Source organism: Pituophis catenifer, unplaced genomic scaffold (assembly GCF_029215685.1).
Source record: "Pituophis catenifer annectens isolate HBS135680 unplaced genomic scaffold, rPitCat1.0.hap2 SCAF_1, whole genome shotgun sequence".
Taxonomy (NCBI): domain Eukaryota; kingdom Metazoa; phylum Chordata; class Lepidosauria; order Squamata; family Colubridae; genus Pituophis; species Pituophis catenifer.
The window spans coordinates 156787823-156814889 of NW_027256881.1; the positions used below are offsets into that span (position 1 = coordinate 156787823).

General features: G+C 37.8%; 1 protein-coding gene across 1 annotated transcript in view; it reads left to right on the forward strand.

The window, feature by feature from the left end:
- The window catches only part of WDPCP (WD repeat containing planar cell polarity effector), a 170116-nt gene that overhangs the window by 97780 nt on the left and 45269 nt on the right, over positions 1–27067 (forward strand). The window contains exons 12-13 of the mRNA XM_070956545.1: positions 688–811; positions 10622–10685. Coding sequence (XP_070812646.1) covers positions 688–811; positions 10622–10685 — 188 coding nt within the window. The remainder of the gene's footprint in view (positions 1–687; positions 812–10621; positions 10686–27067) is intronic.

The window sequence follows — 27067 nt, forward strand, 5'->3', positions numbered from 1 at the left end:
AAAGAGCATACTGGCAAGTTTCCCTTTATTCTGTCCTACAGCAGGTGGCACGAGCTACCATTGTAAAACTTCCAATATTTCAGAAAGGAAGCAACATCCATATTGTACATTATAGTAAAGCTGGAAGTTTGCACTTAGATACTCTATTATCATGACATATATGACTCATCTTGTAACTATTAAAGCCTGCCAACCAATACTGAAAGCAGAAAAACATTCCTACAGTTATCAATGCTTCTTTTAGAGGTTCTGAAATACCTACAGAGGTCAAGTTGCTTCCCCCAGGGGCTAACCTTGGAAAAGATTTTTACCTGTGGGACAATGGAAAAGTTCTGACAAGCTAAGTCAGAACAAGAAGGATAAAAAGGAGACTGCTTTTTACTAGGAAAAACTTTGCTTGAATTTTTTTGCATAGTCATTAATCATGCTTGCCACGTTAAAATAATTAGATATCCATTTATTCTAAGATACTGACAGATTTTTGTTTTTGCTCCAGATCATCATAGGTGCTGCCTGAAATGATTGTTCATACATAGATTTGTTTCTGTACTGTCACTTTTTTAAAAAATGTATTCTTCCGAGCTGTAGGTTCATTTGAAAAGCTTGGCTGCCTGAAGACATAAGCCCATATTTCTTGAAGGGAATGTACTCCATTTGTTTAACTGCTGCTGTGTTTGAACTCCACAGCACAGCTGGAGGCAACTCTTGGGACATTTTATGCACCAACCCGTCCTTTGTCTGAGACAACTATTTTGGGATACAGGGATCAGATCAGCAGATATGCACGAAGGTTCTTCCACCATCTGCTCAGGTGAACAACTATCCTGACTTTTACCAATTTCAAAGAATTTATACTGGGATTTCCATAAAAAATTATTAAAGCATTTAACATATTTCCTAGAAGACACACACACATAAACTTTCAGTGATATTTTGGCTCATTTGAACTAGTCCTTTTTCAAACATGTTCAGGTGCTATATATATTTGCTCTGTTTTCAGCATACTAAGATTTTGTATCTCACTTATTTGTTCAACGTGGTTTATTTGTCATTTTAATTGTCAAGCAACTCTAAGTGGCTTACAACCTTACTGTTCATAAACAAGATTAAAATAGCCAAAAATTGTAAAAGATTATTTAAATAAATATTCCTATGCCAGAAAATCATAAAACCCATATAATAATATATTACAAAGGACAAATGACTGTGAAATCATTTTTATGGTCATTATTTAAATGACATTATGTGCTGTATATGGGCTGCCTTTGCAGATTACCCAGAAATTTCAGTTGGCAATCTTGGGTTCCTCATGGTTGGCCTGTGTTATACCATTGATATGCAAGCTGTATTGCCTTCCAGTTTCTTTCTGGGTGCAATTGAGAAGCCTGATTTCACCTTTAAAGCTCTATATGGCACAGGACTAGGTTATTGTGGGATCAACCATTCTACTGAAGACACTTCCCATCCTACTAGACTGGATAGGGTGGATTCACTTCAACTCTATTTAATGTTGACATCTGTGATACCTAGGAAGCGAGCCTTTTCCATAGTGTAACCTTCCCTGTGAACAGACACCTTTCTTAGATATGTTGTTGTTAGTTGCGAAGTCGTGTCCGACCCATCGCAACCCCATGGACAACGTTCCTCCAGGCCTTCTTGTCCTCTGCCATCCTCCCTAGATATAGAAGATCCCTATTCTTTTTGTCGTCCCAAAGATTGTTAAAAGCTGACTCTGTTCTTAGGTCTCAGGTCAGGATAGGAGGCAAGCCCAGCATATTTTTGTATTTTTCTTTAAGTGGGTAATGTTATGACAGTTGTGATGTGATAGAATGTTAATCTTATGTTTGTATTATTTGTGTATTTGCTTGCTAGCCACGTAGGGTTGTTATACAGCTGGTGATATACTTATTTTCAAATAATGAAATAAATACCACTAATCACAAAACCTAGAAAAATTATTCAGTTACTATAATGTAGTCCCTTTTCTACTCAAGTAGAAAAACAATGAATGAAAGGTAATGTAAATAAATGCACACACAATTCCTTTTTAGACTTAATTTCATAATAATCTTTACTTCTGAATACTCTTTGTGAACTTTCAAAAGATTCACAAAACTAAGCATGTATTGCTTTGTATCACTTGATTCTTTTTTATGTAATTCAGAGCAGTTTATATCTGGTGAATCTCTGGGCTTTTACATTTACTGAACGTGAAAGATTACTGCAACATCTTCTTCCTAAAGGAAAAATAAATACACAGTATATGAAAGGCATAAAAGTATTGATAGCTTAACTTCAGTTAACTTAGTTGACATTTCCCTAATTAGGGAAAAAAAAAGAAGAAAGACAAAAGACCTCATTCAGCAATAAAGTGCCCTTGTAAGGGTGGTTTGCTTTAGCCATTAGCAAAGTACATCTCTCTTCCCTGCTGAGATAGCTGATATCCTTAAATATTCTAGATGAGAACAGTTTTTTAGAAAATATTTTGAAAGAGAAAATTAATAAATGTAACATTATTAGGAATTTCCCTCATTATAAGAACATATTCCTTTACTACTGCTTTTGACTATGTCAGCTGATGTCATCACTGTATGAAAATATGGTTGGTTTAAGCAGTTAAGAATGGTTCCTAAATATTAATGTAACATGTATCTGGCGGTGTTCGGGGGCAGATGGTAGTTTTGAAGCACCTAAATTATGCTTTATACCCAAAAGCTAATTAAGAGTTTGTTCAGGTGTTAGTATCAAAAATAACTTTCAGGAAAAAGATTTAACAAGAATCCTGAAATCTGTTAATAGACATCCTTTTTGGAATACATTTTAGCTTCTAATCACTTTGTAAAGGTAATCAAAATGTATTGGTGTCAGTATGACTCCAAGACAAAGTAAAAAGGATGGTTTGTTCTGTAAAACTAAAGATAGGGACTCTGACATAACCGGATGTTAAGTTTCTGTTTTGTTTTGTTTTAAGATTTCATCCAGTAAAATATTCAAATTTTTCATTCTACAATATTTTTAGGTCAAGGTAGTTAAAGTGATAGTTTTTATTTTGTTTAAATATTTTGATGCTATATGGCTATGTAAGCCAAGTATTCTATGCAGTTCACATTGTAATCAAAACTAGGTAAAATAGAAGGGGAATATAAAGAAACAATTATGTGCATTTCAAAACTGGTTGTACTTGCAGAGAATAAGTTGTACAGCACTGGATTCTGAAGAGTTTGTGTTTTTGAAGACAATGGGGGAGTCACATATCATTTTCTATTTCCCACCTTCAAAGTGACAAATGCTTCCCAATTTCATTGCCCCTTCCTTCCTTCCTTCCTTCCTTCCTTCCTTCCTTCCTTCCTTCCTTCCTTCCTTCCTTCCTTCCTTCCTTCCTTCCTTGTAATAAAAGCTCTAATGGCTTTAAATTAGAATGTCAAATGCTTGAATCCTAGAATCTGATCATAAATGTTCTAATCTACTGCACTTTTTTAAATTGTTGGGCCATCTTATTTGCACAATAGTAGCAGGAACTCATCTTAGCCTATATTTGTCTCTGCTATAGGGCTGTCTTAGGGTGTAGACATGCTGATAAGTTTACTCAATACAGCTTTCAAGAATATTTTTACATAATCACCAGAGGGCTAAAGCTAGAACAGACAAAAGGCCAAAGACAATTAAAGTATCATAGCTGATTTTTAACGTACAAGGTTGAGCAAAATAAATGTGAAACAACAGGTGTCACAAGTTATTATCAGCATTTTTAATTAACCCTTAACCATAGACGTACTATTTTGACTACGCTATTACAGTCATAATGACCTCAGTAACAAAAAGACATTTGATATTTTCATGGTTGGATCTAAAAATTGATGTATAGAGCAGTAAACCAAAAAAGGCATTGATCTCTATCAAATCCATATTGTGCAGGTCACTTTTTGTTTCTTCATCCTTGAACTTCAATCTTTCTTCTCTAATTTTTACATTGGTCCACTGAATGATGGCAATTTTCTAAATTTCTTTAGAAAACAATAATTTCCAAATCTCTAGGGGAGTAGGTGAATTTCCAAAATTTCTAGCTGCTGGCTGTAGTCTAAGTAATTGCACAACCATATTGTGACTAGCAGTTCTGGATCTATTGCTTCCAAAAGGTGCAGAAAACCATTTGAATTTGTTCTTGCCATATAAATTATTGCACGCCATAGATTATAACAGGTCATCAATTTCATTGGGAGCTTCATCATTGCTGATGTCAGAATCAGTGGTAGCGGGAGATTCCTCATCTTCCATTACAAAATTTTCATCACAATCCAATTCCACTTCACTCAGATCACTCTCTGCTTCTCCATACCATTTTAGAACAGTTTCTTTGAAGTTTGGATCACCAAATTGCATTCTTTTTGGCAGAAAACCTGGCCCCAACATTATTTTAAAAAATATGTTAACAAAGATCTGCAGTCAAAATGGCATAGGACCTGGATATCTTCGAGACCGTCTGTTGCCACGACCTCCCACCGACCGGTGCGCTCCCACAGAGAGGGCCTGCTCAGGGTGCCATCGGCCAAGCAATGTAGACTGGTGGCCCCCAGGGGGAGGGCCTTCTCTGTGGGGGCACCTGCCCTCTGGAATCAACTGCCCCCAGAGATACGAAGAATTCAAGACCTCGGTGCCTTCCGCCGTGCCCTGAAGACATTTCTTTTTCAGCAAGCTGGGCTGGCTTAACACTTTTTAAATGTTTTTTTTAATATGTTTTGTTATTGTTTTTTTAACTTTGGGGCCAAACTTATATATATCTTTTTAAATTGTTTTTAATGTTTCTATCTATGTTTTTTACTTTGGCTGTACACCGCCCTGAGTCCTTCGGGAGAAGAGCGGTCTATAAATTTGAATAATAAATAAATAATAATAAATAAAATGACCAAAACTCAAATTCAAATGCCACTACAGAAAACTCCAAATAACAAACGTGATGCTGCATACACTCTTATTGTTGGGAAAACAAAAGCTATTCACAACTGGAATGGTCCATTTCTAAAAATAGGGGTGTTCTGAACATTTTGGAAAACTATTGCAGTCACTATGACCACAGGTCTGTGGTTATGGGTTAACATCAGTTTTCAAAGCAAAGTATTTTGGAAGGTTGTGATGGATTGTGCCTATATAGAAAGATAAAAGGTAAACAGAAGTTTCTGAATAGTAAGACGTTGGGAAACTAAGAGGCAGTGAAAGTTAAGAATTATTTGTAGCTCTTATAGAATCAAAGACAAGCAATTTAAGCAATGTCTCTACACACACACAAAGCATTAGAGGGAAATGAGAATGATATGATGTGGAAATGGAAAATGAAATAAGGATCTACTGACAAGAACAAAGCCATCTTAGTTAAGATCAGTTGCAATTACTGAAATGAATACATTACCCATGATAAATTATTTGTTGGAAATGATTCCTATTATAGTCTCAGAGACATTTGCAAGAATGACAAGGAATTTGTCAACAAATTTATATGGAGTGGGAAAAGACACAGATTAAACTAAAAATGTTATAAATTTCAAAAGATGATGATCTTGCTCTTCCAAATTTTAAGATATAGCAAAAAGCATGTTTGTTGTCATGGATAACAGAGTGGATAAAATTCTCTAACAGCAAAATGTGAATACTGGAAGGAGTCAGCCTAATTAATGGACCTCATAGTATATGTGGTATAGAAGCACAAAGGAGGATAAAAATTTAAAAACAAATTATCAAAGTTTATTTTAAAAAATGGAATTTTACCAAGAAAATAATAAGCCTAACAATTTCAACATTAGTTTTTCCTTCAAATGCCTTCCATGTTGGAGATAATTACAGTAAGAAAAAATTAATTACCAACGCAGACATGATTCACTCTGATCCAAGGAATAGATTAAAGACACAGTAAGAAATATTTTGTGAAGGCTGCAAATATATCATAGCTGGAAGGATACAATCTAACCTTAATGAGGGAGAGACATTTTTTAAAAAAGGCTAAATTTGAAATGTATCTACAAATAATTATCATTTATCAGGGTGCGCTCCACAACAGGGTAGACTCTTACTTAGATACAATGCAGAAACAGAACAAATAGCTGGATGAGAAAATGGAAACAAAATGTCAAAGACACGATCAGTACACAGCAATGGGAATAATTATGGATCAAATCCATAAAATTTACTCCAAGCTATAGCTTAAAATAAAATTGGTACAAAGTGTTTTACCCTTGTACGCAATCCATCAATAATCTCTCAGATTGATAAATGATACAATAATAAATGTTGGAAAAGAACATTTTACAGACAGTCCTCCGCTTACAGCCACAATTGATCCTGGAATCTTGATCACTGAGCAAAGCAGTCAAAAACTTGCAGCATGCTGGGGGATTGGACCTCAAATCCAACATCCCCTCTCCTTGCAACCTTCCCTGTCTGCTTCCCCATTGACTTTATGGAGAAGCCGGCACAGAAGAATGCAGATGGTGATCACATGATCTCAGGGCACTTGGCAAGTGATAGTAAATGTGAAGAAGTTGACAAGAACCTGAAATGCAGTCATGTGACTGGGGAAGGCTAGTACAATGCTTTATGATGGTCAGAAGTATGTTATGTTAAGTGCCTGTTCTGAGCCCATTGTGACTGCAAAAGGTCATTAAATGACCGTCATAAGTCAAGGACTACCTGTACTACACATGTAAAGAAAACTCAAAAATATTAAATCAAAATACACATAATGCAGTGCAGAAAATTTTGGAAAGTAAATTTGAAATAAAATCACAATATTTCTTATTAGGTATAAAGCCCTCAAGTATCAAATATAAATTTTGCCCCGTGGTGAAAAAAAATACAGTTCTGATAATATCTGATTGGGAACTTAAACTTGGAGAATATGCAGCAATGGCAAAATTAACTGTATATATCCACAACTGAAGTTTAAACAAATGGAAAGCAAGAATAGCATGTGTGAGAATAAATGGAAGGTTTAGCAAATAGCTCAGCACTATAAAACAAGAAGTAAAAAACAAGGGTGTTTTAATATTTGTTTGACTGTTTATTATGGACAGATTTGTGATAAAAATTTGATGATATAACATTAAGTACTGGTTAACAATGTGATGTGGTTTTGCATGTTCGTTTGTATGTAGATGATACTATGCTACTGGCTGACAAGCTGAATGGTATTTGGTTAATGTTAGATTGTAAGATACAATGAAAATTATGAGTCTGAAAATTAATGTATCAAAGATTAAGTTAATTGTGTTTGACAGCTTCAATTGGTGCAGAATGCAGCAATATGAGTAGTAAGCAGCATTGGTTACTCAGCATACGTAATACCACAACTTTGTGATCTGTTGCCAGTGTCTCAGGACCAGGTTAATTGGAGTTGGTCCTACCCCTCAGAACAAGCACGGCAAAATAGGCATACTTCATGCCCTGTTAGCTAAAGGAATTCTGTTTAGTAAGGACCAGAATTAAACTGTTATAATATTGCAAAATATAGTTAATGAAACTTCATTTTTCATTTTGTACCTCCATAAATGTTGTTTCTGACCCAACAATTGCTAATAGAATTTATAAGGAAAGCGTTTCTTATGAATAATTATATTATGCTTAAGAAATGGGCTAGATGCCTAGAAACTGAATGAAAGAGTAAAGTATTAAATTGAAATATTAAACAGAATTGCTGAATGAAAAATGATCATGTAAGCCTTGAAATAAATATCTGGGAGATGTAGTTGTTTTTACCTATTTGCATCACTTATTCATAGGCTTAGATATAATTGCTTGTTGTTAAAATGCTCGAATGAAATTCAGTTGCATGTGCATTTTAAAGTTTGAAGAAATTAGAAGTTCATTTTATTCCACTTAATTACATGTTTTTTCCAGTATTCATTATTCTCATTGTCTTCCTTTGGAAGGATTTAAAAATATCTTTTGCAGTAATACATCATCCTTCATTTGATTTCTTTATGAGGCAGGTTCTGAGAGTTCTTCATTTCTAAAGAAATGTTTGTAAATCATAACTGTGGCATAGCTCTTCTCCCACAGATGATTTTTTTAAAACTGCATTCTTACTGAAGAGAAGCAAGGGAAGAAATATAGCAGTTTTCCTTTTTATCAGTCCAGCACAAGAAATTTACTTACACGGCCAATGAGCATGACTAAGACAGCTTATTGGTAGTTACTAGTTAATAAAAATATTTTTGACTCTTAGTATGATTTTCTTCTACATTTAAGTAGAAAATCAATCAGTATTTCATGAAAATTTCATTATTACTTTATTAGCCTTGTGCTTATTTTATTTTATTGGTGTTACATTAATTTGGTTTTTTTCCTTCAAAAAGCTTGGCCAGTAACAAAAAAGCAGATGGAAAAGTGACAAGAACTGGCAAGGTTCTGATTTAGCCTCAGTGAACCTTAGATTGTACTGTATGAATTATCAGAATTTTGTTTGCCTTAAAGGAAAAGGGTGGAATAGACCATGAGCAAACATGGTAAAGCCAGGAGGATTAACTCCACAAAGAAAAATTCCCATACTCGGTTATCTAGAAAATAAAAAAAAATACAGTATGCATAAAAAAAACTTGCTTGAGTAGAATTGAATGGAATGGAAGAAAATTTGAAATATAGTAGTATCTGAAAATATCACTAAGCAATGCAATCATAAAGCATGATGTCACAGTTTACTGCTTCATTAAGAGAGCATTGTGGATTGTTAGACAAGGATCTTCTTGCAACTTCCTACCAGCTTCCAACAAGCAAAGTCAATGGGGAAGCTAGAAGGGAAGGTCTCAAGTCACTCCTGTAAATTGCTCCCACTCCCTTGGCATTTTCTCCTGAGGACTCCAGCTATGGAGTACCAGATTGTAGGAATCTGGTACTCTGTAGCACATGCCTGCCTGTGCTGACGCGGTCACCAGCAATCACTCCCGCACCAGCACCAGCTATCCCTGGCTCTACCATGCTGATACTATGCCAACTGGTGCACCTTGCCTCACCTGGCAGCAGCTGGACTTGCCATGCCTCAGCAGCTTTTTACCTGCCCACTAGCCGGCTTGGGAGCTGCTTGGAACTTTCAACTTCCCGCTTATTTTTTTGTATGTTCCGAGAAGCAACCAGCATGATCTTCTGACCAAAAGGGTCCAAATCCAGTTAATTTCAATTAGCTGACCCTTAAGATGTCAATGTGTAATAAATTCATTTCATCTTTCACTCTGTTGAGCTTTTTCATGTTTGTGTTTCTTATGTTCCATATTGCCACTATTGTTCTCTTTGCAGCTTTGGATTTTCTTTTCCTAGAGGTAATATCAGAAACTAGGCATCCTGCAGACTTTTACCTTGCCATGTCATAAATATCATTAGTACCATTATCACTTATAACCTTTCATTTAGTGTTTGAAGTTAAAACAGCACTGAAAAAAGTGACTTTTGACCCTTTTTCACATTTTCAGCCATTGCAGCATCCCGTGGTCACGTGATTAAAATTTGGATACTTGGCAACTGGCCTGTATTTATTATGGTTGCAGTGTCCCAGGGTCATATGATTACCTTTTGCAACCTTCTGACAAACAAAGTCAGTGGGGAAGTCAGATTCACCTAATATCCATGATACTAACTTAACAACTGCAGTGATTCACTTAACCACTGTGACAAAAGGTTGTAAAATGGAATAAAACTTAACAACTGTCTTGCTTAGCCATAGAAATTTTGGGATCATTTGTGGTTGTAAGTTGAGTGTAGTTTGTACACTGTAGCTTGTTGAGTGTCATCCAATCTTAAGGGTCCGTCTTCCGTAATTATATTGTCATTCACTTTATCTTGTCTGCCATGCGGCTTTTTTGGTAAAATTCAGGAGTGTTCTACCATACTCTTCTATTGCACACTTTTTTGTTCTCATTAAAGTGAACCAATATAATTTTCCTGTATTACTTCTTCTTACTATATGTCCCTGTCTGCTTTAGCTGAGCATCTACGAAAACTTTCATACATGTTGAAACATAATGGCAAGATTTCTGGGAGAATATATCATAAATAGAACTGTATCTCTTTCACTTTGCAAAAATATTTCAATGTAGAGAAGTGCTGTGGTTTTATGTTGAATACAAATCTGTCCTGCTTATTTTATGAAGAGTAGTAACTTTTGGTGGAAAGATGACCAGAAATAGAGGTGATGGGATTCTAAGGCTCTTTGTTTGCCCTGAAGCTTGCTTACATTCACTTACAATGTAAAAAGAGGTGAATTTGGAATCAGACATCAATGTGTAGGGTACCTCCCTTCCCTTGTCTCTTACTCTTGTCTTGAGTTGATGGGGTGTAGGGTACCTCCCTTCCCTTGTCTCTTACTCTTGTCTTGAGTTGATGGGGGCGGGGAGGCTTTGAGTCAATTTCGACTCCTGGCAACTCCCTGGACACATCCCTGCACTTTTCATGGCAAAATTTCAAAAGTGGTTTGCCCTTGCCTATTTTCTAGGATGAAGAGAGAAAGTGAGTGGCCCAAGACCACCCTGCTGACCCTAGTCCCCAAAGTGGGACTAGAATTCATGGCTGTGGTTACATATTTGTGTCTGCTACATGTAATTAATACCATATATTTCAATAATTTTTGTTTCTGTTCATTCTATAGGCACCAAAGATTTGAAAAGGCCTTTCTGCTAGCAGTTGATATAGGTGCCCGTGACTTATTTATGGTAAGTTATGCTTGAAGAATTTTTATTACTGCTATTGGATAAATTACGATACTTTTTAGGCACATTAACCAGGATTGAAGTAATCTGTAATATTTTTAATGTATAAGCTTATAGTTCATAAGATAGTGACAGTTCTAAGATCAAACAATGATCTGTAACAATCATTCTCAACGTCTATGGAGATTCTCAGTCATCCAGGTCATGGTTGTCCCAAAGATGCTTTTTTTTTTCCATATATTTTTTTAAAAAAAAACATAAACATAAAATACATCTTTTAAGAACGAAGTGTTGATCCAGTCATGTATAGGTACATTCGCTTAAAATTGTTTAACAATTCTTTCCGGCATTTCTTCCATTATATCTTTTAGCATAAAAATTAAAACACGAATTTTTAACAAATATTCTAACATCTTAATCTAAATATTTACCTTATTATTTTATCACCACAAATCTTAATTTCCAAATAAACACAACTCTATTTTTATTTCCATTTATAAATCAAATTTCCATCTATCCTCCTTCAACCCTAGACCCATTTCATCAAATCTTTAAATCTTAAGCTCTATTAACTTACACCTAATTTTCTTAAACTTATCATCTATTACACTTTTCATTTTACACAGAACCATTTCATACTCATCTCACTTTATTTTAATTATCTTCCAACTTATTCTTCTTCCCCCCCATATCTATTATTTTAATAAATTTCCAGCATTTTCATATTTGAACTAATTTCCAGCATATTCTCCTCTTCTTATCTCCAGCTATTATTTGGTTAACTCCCAGCATATTTTATTTTGGCTGTTTTCCAGCATATTCTCCTCCATATCTTCAGCTATTGTTTGGCTGATTCTCAGCATATTTTGTTTTGGCTGATTTCCAGCATATTCTCCTCCATACCTCCAACTATTGTTTGGCTGATTCCCAGCATATTTTGTTTTGGCTGTTTTCCAGCATATTCTCCTCCATACCTCCAACTATCATTTGGCTGATTCCCAGCATATTTTATTTTACCTATTTTCCAGCATATTCCTCTCTATTTTACTATCACACCCAAAACAAAAGAGAGAGAAGAAGAAGAAAAAAGAAAAGAGAAATGGGAAAAAAACCATCTCCATCTATTATTTTAGCTGATTCCCAGCATATGACTATTTGCAACATATTCATTAAGCATTTTCTTAATTTTACTATTTATCTCTGTGTAATCCCCATTATTTTTTGCCTTCCACGTATATCTTAGTTGATCATATTTAATCATATTATCATTCTCAACATTATCTGCAATATAACATTGAAATTTAACTCTTACATCAAACATTTCCCCCTATATATCAATAAAATTTCTTGGATTCTTCTCATATTCATCTTATCAATACTATCCACTTTACATTATTTTTAATTTTAATCACATTTTCATATTTTCTATCCTTATACATTTATAAACACCTCCCTTTTATAATTAATATTAATCTAAGCATTACATTTCCATTTTTAATCAAACTATTTTTATATTCTTTTTTTTTTCATCCATATATATTTTATTTCTTCATTTCCTTGACTGTCAATATTTAATCCATTTCAAATTGATCTCTAATTTAGTTCTCAAAGTGTCATTTAAACTCTTTTTGTTACTTCTTTTTCAATATAAAGTATATCAACTTTCCTCCTTTTGTTCCTGAGCCATTTTCTTTTGTTCCTACGCCAATTAGTAAGTTATAAAAGTTCTGTTGTATTTCCTCTTTCTTTCCACCGAAAAGGCCATCTGTAGACAAAGAAAAAGCCTCCAACACCAAAGTCATTTGTAGTTTCAATATTTGTAGTTTCAAAGTATTCCACAGCAACCAGCAAGTTACATTGTTTCTTTTTTGAGACCGAAGGTGTTACTTTGCAATCCACACTTTCGCTTAGTCACGTCGGTATCCATTTTATTACACTTCTTTAACAATCCAAATTGACTCTCTTCTTCTTTTGAGTTTTAAAAGTATTGAATCTCTACCTTTTTCTTTAAAGTCCAATTCTAATTTTAAAAAGTTTTTTTCCGATCTTATTCAACATGCCTCGTTGTTTAATTGTTCCAATTAGATCTATCCCAAAATACTTTTCTAGCGGATCTTTCCCTCCTGGAATTATTTTTCAAAATCTTCAATGCCCCTCTAATCCACAGCCGCTGTTTTAAGGCTAGGGGTCTTACAAATACCAATCATTGCTCTTGCATTGTTATAAGCGTAGGTTGGTGTCACTCACACGGCTTCAAAGAGCTTCGTTCTTTCAGTCTTTCCTCCTGCTCATCTCTTAGTTCGGTTTGTCCCAGCTTCGTGGCAGCCGCCATGGCTGCTGTCCCCCGCTGCCGACTCACAGGGGGTTCCCTCTGACCTCCGAGGAACTTGCCTGTTCCTCTCGGTCTTCCGAGGTGCCCCTCTCCTTCCCCTGTCCCTGCAAGACGGGTTCGGTCCGTAGACCCATTGGCGGCGGTTCGGCAGTTGGGGTTTTTGTGGGACTCATCAGAGCCCGCTATTTGCCTGACTGTCTCACCGCGACATCAAACTGGAAGTCCCAAAGATGCTTTTTTGAAGAGGCACCTGGACGTTCTGGTTTTTCTTTGAAGACGTTTCACTTCTCATCCAAGAAGCTTTTTCAGATGGATGATGGGAGAATTGAAGGATTTATACTCTTTGCAGACAGCTGGTCATTTGCATTCTTTTAGCAGATCATTAAGGTCACCTGGAGGTTTATCTGTGTCATCAGGGTCACCTGAGTGGTGCAAATTGGTGTGGAGCCTTCTTGGAACTGTTGAAAGGACTGTGTTGTAGATTGGAGATAGATTTATTTTTTTATTTATCAAATTTCTATACCAGCGGTGTATCAGGGTGGTGAACAGCCAAGATAAAACACAAATAATACAAACATTAAAAGTCCATTAAAATTATTAAATATTTTGGCCGAAAACAAATTTAAAACACCCAATTTGTAAAACAGATTAAACGATTTAAAAATTTGAAAGGGAGAGTTAGGCCAGGCCAGCCTGCTGAAATAAAAATGTTTTGAGAGCACGACGAAACATGCGCAGATCCGGGATCCTCCGTATCTCCGGGGGGAGCTCGTTCCAGATGGTAGGTGCCCCCACAGAGAAGGCTCTCCCCCTGGGGGCCGCCAGTTGACACTGTTTGGCGAACGGCCAAACCGGTACACTCTCTATGGGAGCGTATTGGTCTGTGAGAGGCTATTGGTAGCAGAAGGTGGTCTCGTAAATACCCCGGTCCGATGCCATGGAGCGCTCTAAAGGTGGTAACCAAAACCTTGAAGTGCACCCGGAAGACCACCGGGAGCCAGTGCAGCTCGCGCAGGAGGGGGGGTCACATGGGAGCGCCACGCCGTCCCATAACCACCAATGCGGCCGTATTCTGGACCAGCTGGCGCCTCCAGGTGCTCCTCAAGGGGAGCCCCATGTAGAGAGCATTGTTGATGATGTTGTATCCCTCCCCCTCTGTTGAGAGAGGACTGTTCAATTTTGACATAGATGGCCTCTTTAACCCCTCTTTCAAACCAACAATCCTCTGTCCAAAATATGGACTTTGTTGTCATCAAAAGAGTGGTCTGTGTCTTTTAAATGCAGATGGACTGCTGAATCTAGTCCTGATGTGTTTGTTCTCCTATGTTATGTCATGCATTTATGAAGTGGTTGTTTTGTTTCCCCAATGTGCAGACCTGCACATGGAAGAAGTATAAATCCTTCCATTCTCCCACCATCCTGTCAGAGCTGAAGAAGCTTCTTGGATGGGAAGCAAAATGTCTTCAAAGAAAAACTAGAAACTAGAAAGTTTTGAAGTTGCCTCTTCAAAAAAGCCTCTTTGGGACAATCATTCTCAACAAAGTTTCTCAACTCTTAACAATATATTATCACATATAATAATTGCCTAGTGATAAACATGGTGTGAATGAGCTCTTTATGGTGTAATACTATAATTTTGTATAAAATCTGAACCATTGTCATTTCTGCCTTTGGTTCTGGTGGTTAAGTATTGGACAACAGAAATACAATCCATTTCCTTTGGTCTGGGCTTCTTAAAAGTATTTGATACCATTAGTTATATAATTGTATTCTAGAAAATCCTGTTGAGTAAGTCTGGAAAGCAAACTCCATTTCTAGATCTTGGTATTCATATGACTAGTGGCCTTGGATTCACATTGGTTGGAGTAAATGCCAGTCCATTTGTAATTGCTAAGTTTCTTCATGACTTGGTTATAGATAGCAGACAGCTGGAATGTATTATTGAAATCTGGTTAGGCAAGGGCAATGCTATCATCCTCTTGGAGATCTGCCCTTCTGGGTTTTTGGTTCCACAGTAACCCAAAGATAGGCAAAGGAATGGCATTATATTTACATGTATTCTGTTGATTGGTTGGCATATAGTGATTTGAGCTCTTTATAAATTATCTGAAGTAGCATATCTTAATGTGTCAATCCTAGTGTGCTCATTGGTTTTTTAAGGAATTTCAGGAGATCAGATAGAGAATTGAAGTTCACAACATTAGTAGAAGACTGACTAAATACAGATACAAGCTCAGGCTTGAGCCTACACTGTGATGATGAAAAGTGATATATCATTACTCCTCCCTTATTGCATTAGTAAACTATTGACCAGTGATTTTATTTAGGATTGTAGAAAGGAGAACACAAATAGGCCACCCTTTGGGCTTCTGTCACTATTTTGTTCAGCTTTCTGCCAATTAATTACTTGGATTTGCTGAGATCCTGGTTCCCTGTGGTCAGAGTTCATAGTGGTGACAGCAGCAGTAACCCACCATGTTATCTGAGACTTCTTTTGATCAGTGGTCTCTGAAGAAATAGATTGATTCCTTTCTAGCATGGGTACCCTCTCTTGTATACTTGATCCATGCTCTTTCCAGTAGCAGATAGGATGTAACAAACTAGATGCAGGAGTAGTCAGTGCTTCAGTTTGGGAGAGGTTATAATATGATTACACATTGCTCTGTCTTGAAAAGACACTCTGGATCCAGCTATATTTGATAACTATTGCTTGATCTGTTCCCTTTTTGAATTAACAGAATAACAGGAGTTTGGAGGTCTTCTAGTCCAATTCCCTGCTCAAGCAAGAGACCCTATACCATTTCAGACAAGTGGTTATACAATCTCCTCTTAAAAACCTCCAGTGATGGAGCATCCACAACTTCCAAAGGCAAACGGATTCACTGATTAATTGTTCTGTCAGGAAATTTCTCCTTATTTCTAGGTTGCATCTCTTCTTGATTAGTTTCCATCTGTTGCTTCTTATTCTGCCTTCAGGTGTTTTGGGGAATAAGTCAACCCCCTCTTCTTTGTGGCAGCTCCTTAGATACTGGAACACTCCCATAATTTCATCCCTAGTCCTTCTTTTCATTAAACTATACATATCCAATTCTCAGTGGTGTACCGTATTTTTCGGAGTATAAGACGCACTGGAGTATAAGACGCACCTTAATTGTGGGGGAGGAAAACAAGAAAAAAAGAATTCTGCCTCTGCCTACTAGCATCAGGATCAGCGGTGTCCTCACTTCCATTTGGATTTTGATAACATGTAGCACAGATCTTTTTATCAGTTTAAAACAAATCCTATCTATTTAACTGGTCTGGGTAGGGTGGGGTGGGGGATGATTTTCATGGGGGCAGTTATCTCAGGAGGTTAAGTAGAAGTCTGCTGCTATAAGGGGTGGGGATCTCCAGTCCTTGCACAAGTTATGAAGGCAGCTGTCAGAACTGCTGGCCAGGAGGGAAGAGAAAGTGAGACAGCAGAAAAGGAGAAGGAGGGTGGGCGGCTTTGCGGATTGCTTCAGAGAATTGGGGAGGAAAAAGAGCATTGCCTCCATGCATTGCGTTTTCCGGCATTTTTCTCCCCAGTTCCCCGAAGCAATTTGCAAAGCCACGCATCCTCTTCCTCCTTTTCTACAGTCTTACTTTCTCTTCCCTCCTGGCCAGATCCGTCTCCTGGGCCAGGAGCAGAAGCTGACCGCTCTCAACCTGGGTTGTCTGGAAAAGGGACAGGCTGGGTGGCGAGCACCTTGCCTTACACCTCTCATGCAGACGAACCCACTTCACAAGAGCATAGCCTCCATGCATCGTGTTTTCTGGCGTTTTCCTCCCCGATTCCTTGATGCAATTTGTACAGCCGCATGCCCTCATGAAAATGCGGCGGTGGCAGTTTTCAGCAGGTTCCAAGCAGCACCCTAACCGTTTCCGCCATCTCCCAGCGTGCAACATTGCTCATTTTTGGCAATGTGAGGATCCACACTGCCTGAAACCGCAGGAAAATGTGATGCACAGAGGCTGACAACCTCCCAAGGGTGAGGGCCAGCGGGTGGATGGGGCTACATTCGGAGTATAAGACGCACCCAGATTTTCACCCTCTTTTGGGGGGGTAAAAAGGTTTATCTTATGCTCTGAAAAATACGGTAATTCAAATTTTTTTACTACTGGTTCTGTGGGCATGGCTTGGTGGCCATGGTGTGGCTTGGTGGGCGTGGCTTGGTGGGCATGGCAGGGGAAGGATATGGCAAAATCTCCATTTCCACCCCACTCCAGGGGAAGGATATTGCAAAATCTCCATTGCCACCCACTCTGAGACCAGCCAGAGGTGGTATTTGCCGGTTCTCTGAATTACTCAAAATTTCCACTACCGGTTCTCCGAACTACTCAAAATTTTCACTATCGGTTCTCCGAACTACTCAAAATTTCCACTACCAGTTCTCCAGAACCTGTCAGAACCTGCTAGACTTCACCCCTGCAATTCCTGCAACTGTTCTTCATATGTTTTAGCCTCCAGTCCCCTAATCAGCATCATTGCTCTTCTCTACACTCTTTTTAGAGTCTCAACATCTTTTTTATATTGTAGCGATCAAAACTGAATGCAATATTCTGAGTGTGATCTTATCAAGGCATTATAAAGTAGTGCTAACACTTCATGTGATCTTGAGTATTCTTCTGTTAATGCAGCCTAGGACTGCAGTAGCTTTTTTGATAGCTGCAGCACACTGCTAACTCATATTTATGCTGCTGTCCAGTAGGAAGAGGGCTGTCAAGTGAATGGAGGGATACAATTACAAAACACACTAAAGGAAACTATTTTGCTTCTGAAATTCAACAATGACAAAAATGATAAAATGTTTTAGAAGAATTATCTGTAATTCCCAAGAAAGTAGACTTTTTGGGTAAGCCAAATAAAACAGATGACAGTGATGTCATTAATGTTGTGATAAATCATTATCATTATTTAAATCTGAAAATTGGAATCCATGGATATTAATTGATTCAATTTATTTTGACCAAGGATCAGAGACACACACTCCCCAAAGATAAAATAAGATTTAAATTGTCCACAATTGGAACTTTTCTGTAAGTGACCATATGAGCCTATTATTTAGCAGAACATATGGATATCAATAGTTGCTGTGCCAAATTTTGTAGCATTTTGTAGCATTTGTAGCATTTTGTAGCAAAGTTGCTTCATCTAATAAAAGAAGGTAATTTAAAATTCTTCCAATTGACCTGTAAGTAGTAATGAAAGACAGGATTTCTTTTGCTATCATAAATTGAACAATATAGCAACACACATGAAATTGATGTGATAGCACTTAAGCTGTGGGGAAATAATTAATAATAATCATAAATGGGCATGATTCGGATCTGGCCATTCCACTATAGATCACTTTATAGTTTTATGTCCTCTGATTAAGAAAAATAGAGTGGTAAACTTAAATTCTGCTGTATCTGAAAAAAAATATGCTTATTTTAAAGCATTAACTTCTTTAGTATGACAAACCAGGGAACATAGCCACATTTTACCATTTTATCCTATTGAACTTATACCATCTTTGAGTATAGTATTTTCATTGGCCTCGTAATGGTTATTGAAATAATCAATTGCTTTGGATCTTAAAAGAGATTATCAATCATTCATTCTTTCAGGTGAGGTTTTGATAGTATAATCTAAAAGCTATCATAAGTACACAGGCAATCCAGCCCTGCATAAGGAAGCTTTTTTGCTATCTTCAAGTTGATGATACAAGTCTAGTGCAACTTAGAAATAGTTTATATTAAGTCCTTACTGAGTCAGTGAACTGGACAAACACATGTAGAACTTATGAAATCAGTGGAAGCGTTGAAAAAAATCCACTGGAAAGAATATCTAATACCACACTCTCTTGGTTAAACCCTTAAGTTTTGGTAAGATAATAGTCTTAAATAAGAATTTAATAATATTCTGACACAGGTGGAAATTTTTCATTGTGATTGTTTAAACCCTTCATCACATTTCACATATTAGATTTCTATAATTGACATTTGAGAAGTCAATAACTGCAGTGAGGTATTTACACGTTATCCTTCTGTAACCTCTGTTGAAGACAATTTGCAACCAGAATAAAAGTAACTCAATTCTTAAGTGACCCTATATTCAAGCCCTCTGGGAAGCTCTTTTCTTAAAAGATTTCTGCAGCAGAATGGACAATTAAGTTTAATGGACAATGGCAGTTTTACAGTCTCCTAGCTCATTGCTGTAGATCTGCAGGAGATTTTATTGTTTCTGAAGGAAAAACAATAGAGAGTTACATTAACTCAGCTCTTTTGCATAATTAAGACATTCTGTTTAAATTAAGCCTTGACACTAACTGCTTATATAATTTATTCTATTATGCTATTTGCCTTGTTAGTTTGATCTTAATATTTAATTTGTGTTCAATTGCACAATTACATTCTTTTTATAGTTTTTGAAAATTCCTAATTATACAAAAAGAAATTGCATGAATCTTTTAATACTTTTCAGTATACCATTCTAATCATCCAGCTTATTCCATCTAATTAGAAAGATATGTGTACTGTGATAAATTTTCTCAATTAAACATGCTTTAAAAGAACCTTAAAAGAACCTTCTGAAAGTACCCACTGAAATATTTCTGAGAAAGTATGTATATCAGTGATGACTTACCTTTTTGCCATCGCGTGCCAGGAGGGGGGAGGGGGAGGGTCACGCGCGCACGTGCCCATGCGCATGTGTGCGCAACCCCCTCCCCCCCCGCTCCTGGTACATGATGGCCTGATAGGCCCGTTTTTCTTTCTTACCTGGTTCCAGATCCTCTCTGTGTATCTGGAAACGGCGAAAACAGCCTTTTCCACTCCCTTGGAGGCCCTATGGAGGCTCAAAGGGCCCATTTCCCCACTCCCGGTGGGACAGGAAGTGACGTTTTTTCCTGTCCCCAGCCTCCAGAACCTCTCTAGGAGTCTCTAGGAGCCTCTCTAGGAGTCTGTAGGAGCCTCTCTAGGAGTCTCTGAAGGCTGGGGACAGGAAAAAAAGTCACTTCCTGAAGGCCCGAAAATCAGCTGGCCGGCGCGCGCATGCGCCCCAGAGCTGAGCTGGCGTGCCCACTAATATGGCTATGCGTGCCACCTGTGGCACGCGTGCCATAGGTTCGCCATCACGGATGTATATGATACAGATACCAGAAATGTATGTGTGTATATGTGTGGTCCTTCTTACACTTTTTAGAAAATCCTTTTTCCTTCCTTGTGGCTTTATAAATTCATTATATATTCATAGATATTCTTGTGGCTATTTGGGAGTAACAGTATAGAAGCGCGTTCTCAGAAATGAATTTGTATACATTAAATAGACATACATTCCCAGGCAAATGGGAGTCTTTTTTGTTTTGTTTTTTAAATACAGAGGATCCAAATATGAAGTGCAATTGGTACACTTTGCAAACTGTTCTTCCATGATGTGGCTTGGATAACACAGCTCCTTTCTAGATAATATTCAACAATCCCAGTTCCATATTTATAGTTCCATGTAGTAATGATTAGTCCCTTTCTAGATATAGTAATTGAAGTGTTTGTGTCTATGGTTCAGAACCACAATTCAGTTAGCTACTGAGGATTCAATGCCTATTTTCTATGCCAACTAATAAGGAAGATTTGCCCTGCTCTTCAACTGACTCTTTAGGAAATAGTGCCTCTGGCCAATTGATACTTTTCACCTAGACAGATGAAAATATAATGATTCTGTCACTCTGTCTGTCACTACTTTCCATAAATGGTAAACTATTGTGTTGAGCATTCAACAAAGAATGTCCTATGCCAGTGATGGCTAACCTTTTTGCCATCGCATGCCAAAAGCAGGGGGAGTGCGGTGGGGTCACACGCACGCATGCCCACATCCATAATTCTATGCACCCCCCGTGCTCCCCCCCACTTTTGGCATGCGATGGCACGGTGGGCACGGTAGGCCCGTTTTTTGCTCTCCCCAGGCTCCAGAGCCTTTCTAGGAGCCTGGGGAGGGCAAAAACGGCCTCCCCCCCCCCCCGGGGCCCTCCGGAAGCCGGAAACAGTGTGTTTCCTGACTTCTGGTGGTCCCGGAAGGCCCGAAAATCAGCTGGCTGGCGCACGCATGTGTGCCGGAGCTGAGCTCGCGTGCCCACCAATATGGCTCCGCGTGCCACCTGTGGCACCCGTGCCATAGGTTTGCCAGCACGGTCCTATGCCATAATTTCTGAAAACACAGAAGGAAATCCTGAATCACTAAATGTCTTTTTCTATGCTTGGAATAAAGATCTTCTATACAGGTACATTAGTTCCCATACAGAGCAAAAGTCTGAAGCACTTGCCTCATATAACTGTGCCTTCAATTCAAATCATTCCTTGCTATTTGAGACAGTTATTGTTTTCAACTCTCCTCTATTTATAAAGGAGGATTTACTTTTCTTGCACCAGTGGACAAATATTCTCTCTTTCAATTTTATCCTGTTATAAAGAAAGAGGTATTTATATTCATTCCCTTTCAAGTGGATGACTCTATATTGTTTGTTCGTTGTTTTTACTCTTGGAAGGAACTGTTTCACTCACAGGGTTTTTTGTTAAGGGGAAAATAGGAGGAGGAAGGTGTGTTGGATACGTTCACTGCCTTAAGATATTTATAAAAATAATAAAGGTGGGATATAAATATAAATAAGGAAATAATCTCTTTGAAATACTTTCGTTCCTTAACATAAAAGGGATTTTCGTTTTCTTGTTAACATGTATATCTTGTGGCCACTTTTGCCTATCACAGCCAGGTAAGCGACAGCTCTGCTTTTTTCCATCTCTTCTCAAATAATTTTGGAGGAGCTTTTGAACATTTAACTACCAGTTAAATCTTGACTAGTTCTTCAAAACCTCTTCTGGTTTTTTTTCTCTTATATAACTTCAAATAAGTTCTAGCCATTCTTGCTTTTAAATCTGATTTCTTTAGCTTGGTGCATCATTGAATCATGTGCTAAATTAAACTAAACTATTTTACAATTTCATAAGAACAAGAAAATTTACACACTCTCACACACATTTTTCTTTCTTTCTTTCTTTCTTTCTTTCTTTCTTTCTTTCTTTCTTTCTTTCTTTCTTTCTTTCTTTCTTTCTTCTTTCTTTCCTACCAACCAATTATCTTACTAATATCTCACTGGAAGGAAATAAACCATTTGTTAAGCTCTGTTGGCTACAATTCAATAGATGCATAACAGCTGTGTAGCAAGCAGAAAGTCCGCAGGTGAAGCAGGCCATTCTTGATCTTCTGAAATACAAATAAACAAACAAACAAACAGATAAATGTCTCTACAGAATTTTTTCAACCTAGCTTTAGAGAGTAAAAAAATTGACAAATTAAACAGTGGCTTCTTTAAAACATCAGCAACAAAAATCTTGTTTTAGATATGCAGTGCTTTAAAAGAATTAAGTTACATTTTAATTACAAATACATGCATACCAAAATACAAATGTAATTGAAGTGGGATTGAAATATTTCAGGCTGCATATATGTAAAATCTGAGCATTAAGTGTAAAATTATGTAGATTAGTCTACCAATACAATTAGATACTATAAAAAGATAACGTAGCCCCAGTTTCTAAGGTTCTTAAATCTTACCCTGTAAAATGACTCTAGAATTTTGACAAAGGTTTTGGATACACATCTGAATCAATATCAACTACAAGCCTGTTAAGACTATTAATTACCTTCTTTGTTGCATCCAGTAGAAGTAATCCTTGAGTTATGACCATAATAGGAGTGCCTGCCTATTAGGGTCAAAAATTGGGACAATGTTAAATGAACTGCCTCAAGTAACAACCAGCCATCCTTGTTCTCCCCAGTGCATTTGTTAAACAAATGAACAAGTTGTTAAGTAGAGCTCAGGAGGGGTGGAAGATCCTGGGAGGCCTAATCTCAAGACCACCCCCATCCCATGATACCCCATACGGCACCCATACCCTTGGGTGCCTCTCATGCCGGCCTGCCACAAGCTGTGTCTCTTGCCAGAGAGAAGCAATGGAGAAGGAAAACCCTGCCTTTTCCAATTTTGTCCCTGTCCTTCCTTCTGCCAAGATGCCCTGCTTTCTAGGGCAAAAAAAAAAGAGCTCCCTGGCCTTTCAAAGCTTTCTGCACTGATCTGCTGGAAATTGGTGCAAACCTCCTCTGTGACTTGCTAAGCTTTGAGAAGCCGGCCCTTGTATAAAAGGTGGCAGCTTCAGGACAAGCTTCTCAAAACCTTTCCCTTGCTTAACTCCTCCTTCCCCTAGAAAGCCACATTTCCTCAATAAACAAAAACAACAACAACAAAAAAAACTGGCAGGGACAGACTTATTGATCAGACAGTCAGACAAACAGCTTAAGCTTAGAAAGACCCAGTATCCTCTATTTTGTTGATTAAACTCGTGTTGGAGCCCATCGTCAGGGAACTTCTCTCTAGCAGGGTGTGTGCTTCTAGCAGGCGCACATTCTGCTAGAGAGAAGTTCCCTAAGGATGGGCTCCGGCATGAGTCTGAAAGCTCAGAAGATAAACCTCTGGTCTTGGTGACCGACCCAGATTGGATCCTGTAGAAAGATTTTATTTCCTTGCTTGATTGGTTCCTCTACTCTTCAGTCTGCAGTCAAGGTAAGGATTTTAAAAGGGATAAAATGTGAGAGCAGAGGTGGAAAGTTTAGTTTTAGCACCTATTTGGGACAGTTGGAAAAGATCAATAAAAGGGCCTTGACAATTCTTTCAGACCTTTTTACACCAATCAGCTGGCTGCTGTTCAGCCAGCTGCAAACCTCTCTTGCCTCTAACAAACTTTGGGAAGCTGCATAAAAGGTGGCAGTTTCAGGATGAGCTTCCCAAAACCTTTCCCTTGCTTAATCCCTTCCCTCCCTCCTTCTCTTCCTGAGAAAGCCACATTTCTTAAATAAAACAAAAAAGGCTGGGAGGGCACTGCAGCATCTCCACAGTATGTTGTAAGGGTGAATGACTGCAGAGCCACTGCAGCTGTGATAACTTTGAAACAGACTCGTATGTAATGTTGGGCTTTCGCTCATAACTTTGAACCATCGTTAAGTGTCCTGTCATTTATGGTGGACTATCTGGAGTATTCTTACTCTAACAGAATGGTATCCACCAATAAATTGGATTCATACACTGTCACTCTTTTCAAAATATGCAACTCCAGGAGCATGGTAGATTCTCTAAGGCAGATTATATGGGAGATGGAGGGAGAAGGAGTATGTATAGAAACTGCAGAATACCCTTGCAAAATTTCTGTCAGTAGTGTTCAGTGTAATCTTTAAAATGTAAATGGAAGACTAGGAATGAAGGCACCCTTGAGTTTGTAAACTGCTGTGAGAACTTCCTGAAGAATGGAGTAAAAATACTGCAAACACAATTGTTCCAAGAGAGTGCCTGAGGTGAGCTTTTAATCAAGAATCAACTGTCACTCTTGTGACAGTTCTGTTAAGTGTTATATATTGCTGATTCTCCTCGAAGTGCGTAAATATGAGAATAATACAATAACTAATACTATTGTAGGCAACTCCTCTTAAAGGGGTTTTTCAGGTAATGGTCTTCAATATAAATAAAAACTATTGCATAAAGTACCATATCACATATAAATGAAACAATATTTATTAGTTTGTATAAAATTCAAAAATGAATTAAATGAATGGATGTCATCTATTTTTACTGTGCCAAAGCAGCTAATCTTATATATCAGGGGTCCCCCTACTCCCAGGCCGCAAACCGTTAGGAACCGGGCCATGCAAGTGTGTGAAGCTTCATCTGCACATGTTTGGGATCTAGTTAGCATGCAAAACCATGCCCCCACCAGTGCATGGGAAAAAAATTTCCACGGATCCAAGTGCCATAAAGGTTGGGGACCACTGTTATATATGACAGCAAACATCAAGCATTATTAAAGTTGTTCATTTTAAATCCTTTTGTAGTGGGGTCCATCTTTTCAAGCCATCAGTTTGAAAGGGCAACTAATGTTCTGTTATAAATAGGGCAGACCCAAGGACTGACACTTGAATAAAGGTCTTATGTGATGATCCAAGCAGTATAGATATAATTCTGAAAAATTCTTGGAATTTTGCATGGATAGGTGCAAGATTTGATTCTTCAATACTGGTTTAGTTTATGTGGTAAATAAAATATAATTATGTAAAGGAAAATATTAGGAACTTTTCTAATTCCTTTATATTCGTAACATAAAAATAGTTATGCTACTTTAATACAATTTGCATCTACATCATAAATATTCATAAATGGCACCATTTTGGTGTAGAAAATGTGATTTTGAAAGTTCATTTGAAAATAATATGTATGAATTTTAATAAATTGTTTAATATAAATAATAGAGAAAATTATAGCATACTGTAACCACATGGATCATAATTTATACATTGTATACATATTTATTTATTTATTTATTTATTTTTCATATTTGTATACCGCCCTACTCCCGAAGGACTCAGGGCGGTGAACAGCCATAATAAATACAAATACATATAGAAGTTAAAAACTATTAAGAAACAGATTAAGTAATTTAGGCTCAAAGATTAAAAACATCCAAATTTATCTAAAGAGGTTTAAAACCCAATTTAAAAGCCAGTTTAAAAGCCAATTAAAAAGGGAGAGTTAGGCCAGACCAGCTTGTTGGAATAGAAATGTTTTCAGGGCACGGCGGAATATGCGTAAGTCTTGGATATTTCGTAACTCCGGGGGAAGCCCGTTCCAGATGGTAGTTGCCCCCACAGAAAAGGCTCTCCCCCTGGGGGCCGTCAGTCGACATTGTTTGGCCGACGGCACCCTGAGGAGTCCCTCTCTATGGGAGCGAACTGGTCGGTGAGAGGCTATTGGTGGCAGGAGGTGGTCTCGTAAGTACCCTGGTCCTGAGCCATGGAGCGCTCTAAAGATAGTAACCAAAACCTTGAAGCGCACCCGGAAGACCACTGGGAGCCAGTGCAGCTCGCGCAGGAGGGGGGTTACATGAGAGCGCCACATTGCTCCCATTACCACCCGCGTGGCCGCATTCTGGACCAGTTGGAGCCTTCGGGTGCTTCTCAAGGGGAGCCCCATGTAGAGAGCATTACAATAATCCAGGCATGAGGTGACAAGGGCGTGAGTGACCATGCGTAACGAGTCCCGATCCAGAAAGGGATGCAACTGGCGAATCAGGCGAACCTGATAAAAAGTCCTCCTGGCTACGGCCGTCATATGCTCTTCAAAAGACAGCCGTGAGTCCAGGAGGATACCCAAGTTGCGAACCCCATCTGTGGGGGCCAACGACTCGCCCCCAATAGTCAGAGATGGCGCCAACTGACTATATCGGGACGACGGAAACCACAGCCACTCGGTCTTGGATGGGTTGAGTCTGAGTTTGTTCCTCCCCATCCAGATCTATATAAATATAGATCACTAGTTTTTATTGTGCAATGATTATAACCACAGCTTAGTGCAGGGGAATACAATGTACTCCCTTGTATACTGCTTCCGTAGCCTCCAAAATTTCCAGAAATTGTGCTGCTAAATTTTGAAAGCAAATTGTCATTCTTCAGCATTATATTTGTCTACATAGTTGTTAAAGAATCTAATGAGTTCTTAACAAAGAAGTATATAATCAAAGAAGAAAAGGTATATAACCATAAATAACCTTTATTTGGTAGTGCTTTATATATTTTAAAAAACTGAGCAGAAAAATCACTTTTAAAAATATTTTCAAGTACATTAAAATGTTTTCAAGTACAGCCAGTTATGAAAATTTGGCATCGTGAGTTTAATCTGAAAATCCTTTTAATTCATTTGTATCAGATGAACATACTACTAAGTACGTAATAAAAACGAGATTCACAATTACGGTATTACCTCAGCTGGATTGATAGTATAAGCTTTTATCCCTTTAAGAAGTTCCTCAGGGCTCTCCTTTTTTGACAACATTATTAGGATTATGGACAGAGGAAGTATAATATTGATGGCAAATTTTTACTAGTTCTTACTTCTTTGCCTCCAGACAGACATTCTTCTAAAACCACACCTGTTTCAAGTGTTCTAGGCACCTTCAA